Below are 15672 nucleotides of genomic sequence, written 5' to 3' on the forward strand. Positions count from 1 at the left end.
CCCATGATCATGCCTTAAGATTAAATCAAATATTTCGCTGTCCGACGTGTCCGTGAGAGAACTTTCTCTTCATCAAGTACCCTTTTGCGTCAGAAACTGAAGCCAAAGTCACTGACCGTTCGTCAGAAATCGACGCGCTCGGAGTGAGAATGTGTTGGCTGAGGAGAAAAGGAGGAAGAGGGAGGAAAGAAGGACAAAATGAAGGTTGGAAATGAAACCATAATTATGTGTTTAATGTTAAGCTTGATTTCATTCAACACAAATGGGCTAAGAAACCAAAAAAAATTTGGAAAACTATTAATTAAATGTAAAAATAATGACATGTTATGTCTGCAGGAAACGAACTGGACAGACCTTATCATGAAAGATATAAAAACGAAATGGAAAGACATTATGTATGCAAACCATGGATAAATCATGTGGGGTAGCGATCCTGATAAAAAATAATACTGTAGAAAACCTCAAAGAAATCTACAAAGATAAAAAAGGAAGAGTCATAATCATAGAATTGAAATACAAAAAGATAAGAGTACCGAATAATTAATATATATGCACCAAATATAGAAGCAGACAGGAAGGCTTTTTTCTTGGATTTAGGAAAATGGTGTGTGGGAAACTGTATAATAGTGGGAGATTTTAATTTAAAAAGTATAAGGTTGGATATGGCAAGAGGGAAGGAATTAAAAAATGATGCTTCAAGAAAGGTTTTTCTGAAAACAATGGAGGAGAAACAATTAATTGATGTATGGAGGAACGAAAACCCAAACAGGAGAGAATACTCAAGGATGCAAATGGTAATGGGGGAATTAAAACAAAGCCGAATAGACTTATGTATAGCACATCAGACAATGGTTAAATTTATAAAAAATATGGTGTATAAGTTCACATCATTCAGTGACCATGCAATCCTGTCAATAGAGGTTGGTACTGGGATAGAGAGAAGGGGAGGAGGAGTGTGGTGCCTAAACAGTACTCTCCTAGAGGAAGAGGGATATAGAAATAAAATAGTGGCCTGCATAGAGAATGGAAAAAAGAACATGGACATGTGTAGAAACAAGGGATTATGGTGGGAAAGACTGAAGCAAAAGATAAGGACAATAAGTATTAGATATGCAAAGGTCCGGGCTTTTAAAGAAAGAGAGAAAATAACATGTTTGAAGAATGAGCTGGCAGAAGAGGCAGAAAGAATTGATAAGGATCCAAAACATAGCATAGAAAAATACATAAAGGTGAAATCCAAACTCCAAACTTGTGTCAGCGTGTCTGTGAATTTGTCCTGCAACTTACTTTGTATGCTTGCTTGTTTGTATGCTTTTTGTAGCTCGTTCTATGTCTCTCCTGTGCTGCTTCATGTACTATTGTCATGTCGACTTTTTGTTAGTTTGTTGTGCATGTACTATCTGCTTTGGTGGGCTACTGCCTCGATGTCTAACACATATAGATGTCCTCTATAAGTCCTAGTCTACCTTTTCAATTTGTGTTTGTTTGATGCTGACTCTTGTTTGTCCTGCATGCTTCATGTATTTTAATGCTTGAACTACTGAATACTTGTATGTGGTTATAATTAATGTTTTATCTGTTGCTTTTCTATGTTCTTTTTTAAACTCTTTCAGTTATTTGCTTATCTGCTTTTTAGGGAGCCTATTGTTACATCTGGCCAAGGACTGCATATGGAAACTAACCTTCTGGCTAAATCTGGCATATTTACAGAAATGTCTATTAATATGCACTGTCCCTGTCAAATAAAAAAACGTTTATGAACAGAATAAATGTATGGGAGCAATAACAAGGAGTAGGGAGAAATATGCGATGAAGGGGGAGAGATGCACAGGCTATTTTTTGGGATTAGAAAAAAGGAAACAGGAAAGGGTATATATTGAAGAGTTAGAAAATGAAAATGGAGAGATAATAAATGATTTTGTAGACATTATTGGAAATGTTTGGACATTTTATAAAAATCTATACAAAAAAGGAAATGCAAAGAAGGAAGATATAAATACAGTATTAGGTAATATTAATAAAACGATAACAAATGATGAGAAAAGTATGTGTGATGACAACATAAAAGACATAGAAATAAAGGAATCAATAATCTCATTGAATACCAATAAAAGTCCGGGAACCGATGGCCTTACAAGTGAATTTTATAAAACATTTATCGACGATCTGCTCCCAATTTTAAACATAATTTATGCAGAGATGGAGAAGGAGCAGGAGATACCAGAGTCGCTGGCAACAGGACTAATAACGATCATATATAAAAATAAGGGAAGCAAAAGAAAACTGGAAAACTATAGGCCGCTAACTGTACTAAACACGGATTACAAGATCTTAACAAAGGTATTAGCAAACAGAATAAAAACAGCAGCACCAACAATCATAGCGCCAACACAAGCGTATGGGATACCAGGGAGGGACATATCGGACATTATTTGCACAATAAGGGACACAATCGAATGCATGGGGAAGGATGGTGGAATTATTTTAAGTATGGACCTTAATAAAGCCTTCGATAGGGTTGAGCATAGATTTTTATTTTGCACATTAGAAAAATTTGGTTTTGGGCAAAGAATAATCAACTGGATTAAATTATTGTACAAAAATGCAAGGAGTACGATAAAAATAAATGGAGCTATAACAGATCCTTTTCCATTGGAGAGATCTGTGAGGCAAGGGTGCCCGCTATCGGCAGTACTTTACAGCTTGACTGCAGAAAGTCTCGCGGAAATGATAAAGAAGGATAAGGAAATAGAGGGGATAAAATTGCCAAATGGGGGTGAAAGCAAAATACAGCAATACGCTGATGACACCACATGTATGGTAAAAAATATGAATAGCGTGAAAAGGATAATGGGAAAAATGGAAATATATGGGAGAGCAGCAGGGGCTAAACACTGGAAAAAGCCTTCTGTTGAACCAATTAAAAAAAACAAGGGTAATGGTTCACATCTATATTACATAACTTGAGCCAATGACAAATATATAGCTTGCCTCAAACAATATTTCCTATGTTCATAAAAACAAAATAATACAACTTGGCACCAAGTATAATTCTATTCTTTGAATGAAGTTAATACATTTAAATCGTATGTTAAATCCTAAACAAAAAAATATTGATTCACTCCAACAATTGTTTCTCATTTAAGAAATATCTATCAGAAATAATTTGTTTTATCCAATCAAAAAGATTACAATTTAATCAAACAATTGGTTCACATTTAAACATGAACATTTTTTTGTATACATCATCATCATCATATTTTCCCGCTCTGGCGCTCGCCGCTTCATGGCCTTGGGGCGCTTCTGCTGGAGAGTTGAAAATCTCTGTTCCAGCATCAGCAGTGTCAAAGACACCTCGATACTCTGCTTGGTGAAGCCGAGGATCGAACCAACAACCTTCAGGTTACCAGCCAACCCGCTCTACCACCTGAGCTACTGCCGCCACACAATATATAATATATATTAACAATCTAAATGGCAGAGTTAGACCTACTCCAGACCTCCCTCCAGACACAGACAGACTGTCCTAGCTCACAGAACCAGTGAGTTATCGTCACTCTGGTCAAGGCTAGTGCTTTCACCTCAAAAGTCACCAATAGCAGCTGAAAAATAAGCTAGATTTGTCGCTTGTCGCTGTTTTGAAAAAAAGTCGCCAAAGGGGTCTGAAAAGTAGCTAAATATAGCGACAAAATCGCTAAGTTGGCAACACTGCGGTTTGGTCCAGTAGTCGTAAGCGTCTTTGTATTTAATGCGCATGCGCAGGCTTGTACGTAACCTTGAAATTGTACATTTGCCTGAACAAATATTTCTAAATTGAGCTCCTAATCAAATATAACAGTTTTTTAGGAAGAAAACATTTTTTTTTTTTTTTGGATTGAATGACAAAATTATTAATCAGTTCATACACAACCTTAAAATTTTACATTTGTCAAAATGGATATTTCTTAATTGAGCTCCTAATTAAAAATATCTATATTTCACAGTATTTTGAAATAAAAAAAAGTTATTTTAAAAATAAAACAAAAAATGTTTATTTGAATTGAATTACAAAATAATAATCAGATGAAGTACGGCTTAAGACCCTTTTTCCAGTGAAGTAAACATAGACAAAACTGAAATAATGTGCTTCGGGAACATAAACCAAAATGATTGTAACATACCTTTTAGAATGTCAAATGATTATATGAAAATATTGGGGATAAATATGGGAGTGAAAGAAAAGGAGGCGAGAGATGAGACATGGAATGGGGTAATAAATGAAGTGAAAAACACATTAAATGCGTGGAAGCCGAGGAGATTGAAATTAAAGGGGAAGGTTTTAGTGGTAAATGCATTAATACTATCCCAGATTGTCTATGCCTTGACTGTGATAGACATGCCTGAGTTGGTGCACAAGGAGCTAAACAGCACAATTACAAATTACATTTGGGATGGGAAACTGGCAAGAATAGCACAAAAGACACTGAGAGGGAAATATGAAGAAGGAGGATTGAAATTGGTGGACTTGAATATTAAGAAAAAAGCAATACGAATAAAAACTGTTAAAAAGTATCTGTACGATAGGGTTGATTATGGATGGAAAAATGTTTTTAAGGAATATTTATATAAAAATGGAAGATGTGAAGAAAACGGTCTAATAATGATAATGAAAAACTCCATGTATGAGAAAGTGCCTAGATATTATAAAGAGGTGTTTGATGCATGGGGGAAATACAGAATAAACATTAAATATGAATGCACAAAATACAGTCAGGTAATAAATCAACCAATATGGTGTAACCGATTGATAAAAATGAACAATAACATGCTATGGGATAAAAAAATATTTTATTCCGGACTAACGCAAATAAAAGATTGCCTATATGAATTCATACCTGGGTTTCTAAGGTACCAGGCTATAATAGACGCAGTTAAGGAGTATGACGAAGAAATGAACGAAACCACTACTGTAAATATGTACGATAAAATAAAAGAAAGCATACCTATAGATTGGGTGAGGCAAATAGAAAATAACGTGGTTATAGAAAGGAAAATAACGTTCCCAGAGTTATATATAGAAAATAATGGGGAAAAAAGGCCACTAAGTGATTCAAAGGTAAAGGACTACTACAAAGCGCTGATCCAAAAGGAATTTAAGGAACCTGCATCGGAAAAGGTTTGGGAAAAGGTGTTCCCAGGTATGGAAGGAAATCAAATAGGGAAGCAGTGGAATGTAAGCAAAAATAGTATAGAATGTCAGGATCATGATTTTAAATTACGGCACAACAGATTGTACACAAATGTGGTGATACACCAAATAAATAAGGATGTAAGAAGGGAGTGCGATGTATGCAAAACTGATCCGGAGACATTAATGCATTCGTATTATGAGTGTGACAAACTGAAGATCTTTTTCACCAAGTTAAAGGAATTCTTGCAGGAGAACTGGGGGAAGCAGTATTTTGAGGGAAAGGACTGGAAAAAAACATTTCTGTTTGGAGTATGGGAAAAGAAAGAGAAAGTAAACATAAATATGATAAACTATGTACTAAGTCATGCTATATGCTATATGGCTAAGAAGGAATCTAGCACATTTTGAACAAAAAATAATATCTGTCTGGGCCTACTTTGTATCGGGGTTGAAAGTGAAACTGATGTATAAGATTGAATGATGCTTGGCAGGAGGACCTATTTGTTAAAATGCTGATGTTATTGTTTACTTTTATTTTATTTATTTTGTGATTTTACATTTGAATTCAAGTATATGTTTTTTCCCCTCTGTGTAGATTACGCTTGTACATAAAATCTGATTTATTTTTATAATAAAAGATTAAAAAAAAAGCACGCCCAATCTCGTCTGATCTCGGAAGCTAAGCAGGGTCGGGCCTGGTTAGTACTTGGATGGGAGACCTCCTCGGAAGCCCAGGTTGCTGTAAGTAGTGACGGGTGTCACCAAAAAAAAAAAAAAAAAAGCACGCCCGATCTTGTCTGATCCCGTTCAGGTGTGCAACCAGGAAGTGGATGAGCAGAGAGAGCGGGTGGAGAGAGCAGGTGGACTTTTTTGTTTGTTTGATTGAAAGTAAGTGAGTGTGTTTTACTTTTTGTGTTAGTTTTTATTCCCCCAGCAGCTTGCTGTTCGGGGGAACGTCTTTTTTGTTTGTTTGTGTGTTGAATGAGTGACGTAATGGAGAGGAGAGAGCGAGTAGAGAGGAGTAGGACGGATCTCATGGAAACTGACAGCGGACGGGCAAGCACAACGACACAGAATATGGACAACGGCATTGAGCAGATATCGCCCAAGAATACCGACCATGGAAAGACCCCGACGACGAGCAAGATCATGGACAACGGCAAGACGCAGCAACAGACGAAGAACGCCGACATTGGAAAGGAAACGACAACGAGAGGGATCATGGACGATGGCACGAAGGCTTTGTACCAAGGTGGGACTCAAACTTTTGAGAAGAGGCTGACGGTTGCTGTGGAGGTTATTGGGGAGGAAGGTGTATCAATGATGGAACTGCTAAAATAAATAAAGAGGATATGTGGGGTGGTGATTGGCTGTCGGATTAAGGCACAGAAGAAATATGAAATGACCATGGAAAATGTGGACGGAAAGGAGAGATTGCTTTATGGGTTGAAGATAAAAGACAGTTTGGTGTTTGTGAAGGAGATGATGAATAATGAGCTGGTTGTTTCCTTTTTGAACCTGCCGACATATGTACCTGATGAGGTGATATTGGTGAAGCTGCATGAGTGGGGAGTGAAAGCTGTCTCCCCAATAATGTCCATTCATGACCGACAGGTCAGAGTATGCCGGATGTGCATACAACCAGGGCACATTTTGAGAGACTGCCCACAATTCACGTGTCACGGATGTCAGACGCAGGGGCACTACGCGCGGGAATGCCCGTCACGTGGCGTGAGAGGAGGAGACCGAGCGGATGAGAGCCAGGAGGGGCGGCGGGATGGTGGAGCGACGGCGGTGGCAGTGGTGCTGGCAGAGGAGGCTGCGGAGGTGTCGGCAGTGGTGGTGGTGGAGCAGTGCAGGGACGTAATACCTATAGGCAAACTAATGAAGGCTATGGCAGTTGTGTGTGGCGAAATAAGGGCTTGTAGGGTGCTGGCCCTCGGGAAGCTGGAGGTGACGGTGTGCGGAGAGAGGGGGAAGGACCGTCTGCTTGACGGCTTTAAAATCCATAATACAAGGATAATTGCCAAAGAACTGTGCAATGATGAGCTGGTGGTGTCTTTTCTCACCCTGCCAGCGTACACATCTGACGAGGAGATTCTTGATAAACTAAGTGGGTGGGGAGTCCGGGCGCTCTCGCCCATTAAGAGGAGGATGTGGCCGGGCACAAATATAGCGGATGGAACAAGGATTGTACGGGTTAAATTTAATGAGCGTGTGCAATCCTTGCCGTACTCCACGAAGTTCAACACGGCAACGGATGTTGAATATTTCAGAGTGATCCATGACCGTCAAATGAAGGTGTGTAGGAGTTGTATGCAGCCTGGCCACATCCTGCGTGAGTGCCCGGACTTCACCTGCCACAACTGCGGATGCCAAGGCCACTACGCACGGGAGTGTGCCACAGGGGTGGCAAAATGTCAGACGTGCCGGAGGAGGGAGAGAGACTGCGTATGCCCGGTGGAAGAGGAGGCGGGGGAGGACGGCGGCGAGTCGGATAGTGGCGAACCGGGGGCGCCGGACGACGGTGGTGGTGAGGATGAGGAGGGAGAGAATGAGGACATGGACGCGAGCATGGACCAGGACGGTGACTCTAGGGGGGAAGACTTCCCCTCGTTGCTGGAGGAGGAGCTCACCTCGGGCCAGTCTGCAGACCTGGGCCTGAAGGGAGAGCTGAGCGAGGGCCTGCCGCGGCGGCAGGGAGACAGGAGCGTAAGAGGCAGAGGTGAAAAACGGGAAGGGGTAAGAATGTTTGGGGATGGGACGGGGAAAACTGTACTTAAAATGACTTGGGGCAATGATGAGGTGGGGGAGAGTGGGGATTTTGTTGAAGAAACTGTGAGGGAGGGGAGCTTGGGGAGTGATATGGACATGGAGGAGCTAAGGGAGGGGAAAAAAAGGCGGTCTGCAAAGCAAAAAACGGAGGGGAGTGGGAAGAAGAACAAGAATTGGTAATTAATTAATGAAGGTTAATGTGCTTGCTGGCTCTTTTTCGTTGGTTTTTTCCTTATTTTATTTTTATTATTTATGGCCTTGGTTATAATTTCTCTGAATGTGAACGGTTTAAGAACCGAATGTAAAAGAAAAGCCATACTGGAAATGAGAGCAGATATTCTGTGTTTTCAGGAGACTAGATGGGATGACAACCTACTTAATATAAGTAGAAAGCAGTGGAAAGGCCAGATTTATTTTTCAGAAGGGACTCCCAGGGCCAGGGGAGTGGCGATTTGCTTTAACAGTGCTAAAATAACGGGGATTAATTTAGCTCATAGAGATTTAGAGGGGAGGTTGATAGTTGTTGATTGTGTTTATGAGGGGAGGGAACTTAAAATAGTTAATTTACATGCACCCAATGAGGAGAAGGAGAGAGTTTTTTTTTGGCTGGTTTGAATGTGTGATGCATCTCTAATTGTATGATTGTGGGGGATTTTAATGTTATTTTGACTAAATCTGATTTATCGAGAAACAATACATTTAAAGGGGACAGCACTAGGCGAACCCTTAGGGATTTAATGGAGAACAATCAACTGGTTGATATATGGAGAGTCCTACACCCGTGGGAAAGGATTTTTTCAAGAAGGCAACTTGTTGCAAATACTCTTAAACAGAGTAGAATTGACTTAGAGTTAGTGCAAAGTAGAAATTTTAAATTAATTAAGAGTGTGAAATACATTAATAATACTTGGAGTGACCACGCGGGGATTAGGTTAGAGGTGGGAGGGAGGGGAGGGAGTGTTAAAAAGAGGCCTTGGTGTTTTAATGCCAGCTTTTTGGGGGATGTTGTGTTTGTGAAGAGTATGGGGTTTTTTTTTGAAGAGAATGATGGATGAATGGAATGATGATGAGAATATGAGTGTGTGGTGGGAGAGTGTGAAAATGAGAATTAAAAACAAATGTGTCAGGTATGGTATAGAAAAAAGGAAAAGGGAAAATGCAGAGGAGGATAATTTGAGAAAACAACTAAATGAGGAAATTAAATTGTTAGATGAGGATGGTAATATATGTACGGAAAAATATGTAGATTTAAAAGAAAAATTGAGTGCCTTAGAGGTAGCGAAGTGTAGAGGGGCAGCTATCAGAAGCAGGATTCAATATATGTATGAAGGGGAAAGGAGCACAGCCTTTTTCCTGGGTTTGGAAAAACGAAAACAAAATAAAACTGAGATAAAGGAAGTATTAGATAATAATGGTCAAATAATAACTGATAAGGAAGAGATATTAAAAGTAGTTAGGGATTATTATGAGTGTTTATTTAAAAAAGATGCATGTGATAAAGATAGTGTAGAAGAGGCCTTAGAGGCACTAAAGAAAACTTTAAGTAGGGAGGATAGTGTTTGGTACGATTGTGAATTTACTGTACAAGAGATTAATAGTGCTATTGATTGACTAAACAAAAATAAGAGCCCTGGGAGTGATGGGCTGACAGACGAGTTTTACGTCGGCTTAAAGGAAATTCTGGCTCCGGTGTTTGAAAAACTCTGCAAACATGTAAAGAAAACAGGCTGGCTCCCTGAGAGTATGGGATTAGGCATAATCACGATTTTTTATAAAAAGAAGGGAGATAACAAAAATCGGTAACACTTTATAATAACGACACACAATTCATCATTTATTAAGCATTTTTTACCTATTGGGTAATGGTTTGTTCACCATTAGTTATTTATTGTTCATACATAACGTATCATTAGTAAAGCATTTCTTCACACAGTTATAAATGGTTTGTTCATAGTAAATAAGCCTTCTAAAAAAAACTATTAAATAATGGTTTGTTCACAATTAGTTATTTATTGTTCATACATAACGTATCATTAGTAAAGCATTTTTTTCAAACAGTTATAAATGGTTTGTTCATAGTAAATAAGCCTTCTAAAAAAGTAATTTTACCTTCATGCCTTAAATAAAATGTTATGATTTAGAAATAGGCCTCAACTAATAGCTGGGGTGTTAATACACATGTTACAAATACTTACCAATTAGGTTACCCATGATTAATTCATGAGTTACTACAGATTAGTTGACTACATGGTGTGAGCCCATCTAAAGTGAGCACTTTCTATGCTTTACAAAGCATTTATAAATGAATTGCAAACATAACCTGGACACAAATATGTATTATTCTATTTGGACATGCCTTCAGAACTATGCCTACGGATAGTTAGTGTTACTGCATCTTTAACAAGCACTTAAAAAAACTTCAATTCATGATTAACTCATGAGTTACTACTGATTAGTTGACTATATGGTGTGAGCCCATCTAAAGTGAGGACTTGCTATGCTTTACAATGCATTTATAAATGAGTGGCAAACATAACCTGGACACAAATATGTATTATTCTATTTGGACATGCCTTCAGAAATATGCCTACGGATAGTTAGTGTTACTGCATCTTTAACAAGCACTTAACAACACTTAAATTCATGATTAACTCATGAGTTACTACGGATTAGTTGACTACATGGTGTGAGCCCATCTAAAGTGAGGACTTGCTATGCTTTTCAAAGTATTTATAAATGAGTGGCAAAAGCTAGCAGATACCAAAGAGACACAAGTAAAATAAGTATTATTTTAAGAAAAGGGAAAGAAATGTCAAAGTGTTGAAAACGTACAAACATTTATTTAAAACTCAATACATTATAATTATTTTCAACACAAATTGTGTTTTTAAACAGTGACTAAGATCACACACCCCAGGGGGAAAAAAAGAAACTGAAAATAAGCTATGAACAATGGTATTGAACAAACATTAAAAAAAGGCAAATTACAATAAATAAAAAAATACAATTAATGCATACTTATGTTGTCATAAAACAAACAAACAACAATATAAACATATGCATGTACAATTAATTAACACTACCTAGGCCTACTTATATTTTTTTGAGATGTCGTGCATTAGCCGACCAAATGCACCATGGTGGTGCTTTTTCGCCAGCCACTCGTTCCACTCTATGAGGGTCAAATGGTCAGAGAGCAGACTTTCTGACCGATTGCCCCTCAGTCTCCATATCTGCTCCTTGTAAGAGCGCCAGGCCCTCTCCACGTGCTGAGTATGAGCCCCCGTACGCGGATCAACATACCACCTACTGTGATTCACAGTATGATGGTGGTACCCAAGCCCTGAGAGTACACGGTAGGAACGCCATTCATCACTTATAATTGATGTCCCTGGTCGGACATGGTGAACTATTAAAGGCACGAGGTGCCCCCTGGATCTCTTCTCCACAAGGCGCAAAACTGGCCTCCTTGCCTCTCCATTCACGCCAAGCATCCCAAATACCCACTTCCGCCGTCTCCACCCACCAGCCATCCTTCCTCTTCCATACTTATACAGGAAAAAAACAATAAAGATATAATCAGTTATATATTTTACTATTATACAATCATATTACTATAAAAAAATAACTAGATTAACTACTGTTTTTCACAAGTATCAAAATGTTGTAAACTAAAGCTAAAAACATACCTTTCGTTTGTGTCGAAAATGGCTCTCATCAATAGCTACAAACTCCCTTCTCCCACCAATCTGCTGACCTGTCCGCCTCCTCAACCTCTCCATCGCAAACACACATGCCTCCCTTATTTTTTTGGCCATTTTGGTCCGAGTGGCTGAACTGGCTGCAATGCTGTCTTCCATCATGTCAATTTGTCTAAGTCTAAGACCCTGTGAAAATCTTCAAAGGTAAATAGAAAAAAAATTGTACTGTTAATACATTTAACACAATCAAAGAGACCAGCAAAAAGCAAAACAATACACTGTATTGTTTCTTCAATAATTAATTCAGCTTGACTGGCTTAAATCTTGCTACGCAGTTTCTTAGCTAGAACATTTATTTTGTCACATACAGCAATCATCTCCTAACGATCCACTAGCTGCCTGTCCGCTGAATATGCTAGCTCTCTGTTTTGTTTGAAACATCAACAGCCGTGACGGCACCCAAAAATACTTTGAGAACCGTCAACATAGAAATGTGGTTAACATCATATTCAGACAATCAAGCACATATTAACCGAGCACTCTATACTATTCATTTTGTTATTTTATTTATTTTTAAAAAGAAAATGCTTGGCATGTTTCAAGTACTCAAAATATAGGCTCTTTTTCTCGGTGTGTTTTACTTTTCTACACTTCCTCTGCTCAAGTGCATGGTGCTATTTCAAAAGGTCCTTGCTCACTTAACTGCTGAACTTTAAAGGCTCTCTGTCTCTACTACCTAGCAGCCACCATGTCTAGCAACACAACAGTCTTTCTACGCATTATCTGTTTTAGCTTTCAATGACATGTTAAGTCACTTTTGCATTGTCATGCACTGGTAATTCCTTGGAATAACATTTGTAGTTATTTTTGCTAATAGGGTTGTATAAAGGTGGTTATATTATATACCTATTGTTAACCTTACACATAACGCATAACACTAAAAAGTACCAACATAGCCAATAATAACAAGCAATGACAAATATAATGTTAACTCAACAATAGCACATACATTACAATAATACGAATAATAATGCCATCGTAATACATTGAGTGTAGGCTTAAGCATGTTCAGCTACAAAACAAATAGTAATCAATTAAAATAAAAAGGTACAACTATAAAAAGTTAATAAAAGTATGGCTCCATAATCAATTACATTAACAGAATGGCGAGGTGATTTCTTAAAACTCAAATGTATTGCTTACCTACCTGTACATGAATTGCATCCAATTTTTCAGAGAGACCTTTGAATGACTGAACATTGACTTATGCCGCACAGATTTTTGTGTGGGCTTTCTGTAATGTGCAGCCCGTCGACAGATCCTAACAAACAGTAACATACCGTTGTTGTTATTTAGAGAGGTGCATCATACAATTAAAATACAATCAGCACAATTGTACATGTCCCCATATTTTACTATAAACTACAAAATACATGATAAGGAAAAGGGAAGCAGTCGTTGCTTATGAAGTGAGCTGAAATATGTGTAAATGTGTAAATAAATGAAGGCAATCTTTCCCAGCACACTGTTTAGAGTTACTTTCTTCAAGTGTGCAACATGTGCACCCCAAGTAGGCTCAGTCTAGTCCCATATGAAGTTGAAGAAATAAATTATTTTGTTTCTTTACAATAAAAAATTGCAGCATATCATGCTATTCAAACTGAATGTATCTCATCTCAGCTATCCCTTTCTTACCAAGCATATTGGTCCACACTGTTTCCTCTTCTCTTCAGCTCCATGCCATGATAGCATTTACTGCATTTCATTTTTCTTCTCAAAAGTTTCTTCCTCTGAAACCACTTAATAAGCTTCCAAGCATTTTGTTTAGAGACTTCCTGATGTAGAAGGTTTCTCACACTGCTGAATCTTGTCATTACACTGGTGAATGATGCCGCCAGGATCGTGCTGCCACAGAATCTAACGCCTGTGTTCAGTAGGAATCGCGTCATCAACGTGGGACAAAGAAAGGTTTCGCGCTTATTCTATAGTGATATAGCCAGGGCCGCTGACAGGTTTGGCTGGGCCCGGGACAAAATTCTCTCAATGGGCCCCCCCCTCCCCTGAATCACTGTGTCTTTCTCTTTCTCTCTCCCTTCACTCTCCTCCCCTTCTCTCTCACTGGTAGCCTGTTCTTCCTCTATCTCACTGGTAGCCTGTTCTTCCTCTCTCTCATCCTCTTTGGTAGCCTGTTCTTCCTCTCTCTCATCCTGTTTGGTAGCCTGTTCTTCTTCTCTCTCATCCTCTCTAGCCTCTCCTATAAAGGTGAACATATTTCGATAAAAAGGGCTATATCTAAATTAACAGGGGTCAAAATGAACCATTTAAAAAATAACAAATTGAAAACCCCTTAATTTGCCGATTTAACACAGAAAATAATAGACTGATCAACTTGGCTAACTCTATCCCAAAGACTACAAGAGTTTAAAAATCTAAGGTTTTTTTTTTGTTCCCAAAATTGTCAAACGCCGAAACACAACCACAGAATTCCATTGTGCAGCTCCCAGACACATGACGTCGGGATGACAAGCCCATTTATTACGGATAAACCAAAGTGAAAGTGAAGTTATGGCTTTCAAAATCATACCACAATAAAACTCACGCTATTGTATTCACTTAGAGCTCATTAACTGCACATTTCATCGACCATTTTTCACTTGACCAAGGGGAATCATGTCAAGGGTACTTTTATTTATCGCCAGACCCGCGTTTATGTCTGCTGAACTTCCAGAGAATGTTTGGGGAACAAGGCGGAGCCCATTCATCTGGCGAGTTTCAAGTTAACGGCAATCAGAAACTAAGTTACAGGCTACCCCAAAACGTCACGTTTATAACCCATTCGTTACATCCAACTCTATCTAAATGGCAATTTCACATGTTGCCATGCCACTGGCTTATTTTAAACCATGAGCCGCGTTACACTGGCTGTAATTCAGCTGACTGGGAATGATTCTCAAATCAATTCACCCTGATTGGAGTGCGCAGCGCGTGCCTGCCTGAAACATTTGATTTGGACATGGGCCTATTTGCGGGGTAATGTGCATATTCTAACATTCAATTAGATATAGGCGTATGAAACACAGTGTAATAAAGCCGTTGTGGTTATCAAATTATTCAATGCCCCCTGTCTGTCTGATATTGATCTCCGTGTGACTTGCTCATGTGGTGCTGCGCTAATATGTTTGACACGCCGCCTGTGCCTGTGTTACTTGACGACGGGGCTGGAAAAGTTGGCCGTGTCTTACCTGGCTGTGCTGCACAGCTGCCTTTACTGGTACCGGCTGCAGCATCACCTGAGTCTTTTCTGAAATATTTATTAATATTTATAAAGAGATCCCCTCAGGCTTTCGGCTTCTTCCTCTCTTTTTCACCTTTCTTTTTTTTTCAGGGCTCCTGACTTGTGCATGTTGAATCAACTCGCGCACTGACCACTAAAGGAATGATGTCGTCTTTTTTCTTCTCCAAAGACCAAACCATTTTGGCATAGGGGTGATAGGGGGTTATTGGCCGTTTTTTCAAGGGCAATGAAGGCAAACAATCTAGGAGTCATTAATTGAATGCAAATAAAGCACTTTTCTTCTCGAAATCAACACATTTTGAAGTATACATACAATAATTAATCCCAACTTCATGGGGGTCCAGTTATGGGCCCCCCCCATTCAAGGGCCAGTCCAGGGCCCGGGACAACGTACCCGTTTGTCCCCCCCTGTCGGCGGGCCTGGATATAGCCACCTGTTCCAGCTGACAGTAGCAGTAATAATGGCAAACAGAAAACGGATACAGACCAGAGGAAAAAAATATGTAGAGGAGACAGAAGCGGAAGGCAGCAGTGTTGGTGAGTATAAATATATGTTTTTGTTGTTTTTTTAAACTTACATTGATTGACAATGAGGTAGATTGCTTGCTAGCTTGCTAGCTACTTATACAGTACAGCCACATATAGTAGCTAGCTACTCATATGCGGGGGCACTGAACTGCATCAGCAATTTAATGAATAAGAAGTGAGAGTTTACTGTAGCCTAACTACCA

The 15672-nt window shown here is 39.0% G+C and overlaps 1 protein-coding gene across 1 annotated transcript in view; it reads left to right on the forward strand.

Moving 5' to 3' along the window:
- The first annotated feature begins 15370 nt into the window (after positions 1–15370).
- LOC130378899 (coiled-coil domain-containing protein 106-like) overlaps positions 15371–15672 on the forward strand; it is a 32421-nt gene continuing 32119 nt past the window's right edge. Inside the window, exon 1 of the mRNA XM_056585495.1 lies at positions 15371–15478. Coding sequence (XP_056441470.1) covers positions 15403–15478 — 76 coding nt within the window. The 5' untranslated portion in view covers positions 15371–15402. The remainder of the gene's footprint in view (positions 15479–15672) is intronic.

The sequence above is a fragment of the Gadus chalcogrammus genome, unplaced genomic scaffold, assembly GCF_026213295.1.
Source record: "Gadus chalcogrammus isolate NIFS_2021 unplaced genomic scaffold, NIFS_Gcha_1.0 GACHA113, whole genome shotgun sequence".
Classification (NCBI taxonomy): domain Eukaryota; kingdom Metazoa; phylum Chordata; class Actinopteri; order Gadiformes; family Gadidae; genus Gadus; species Gadus chalcogrammus.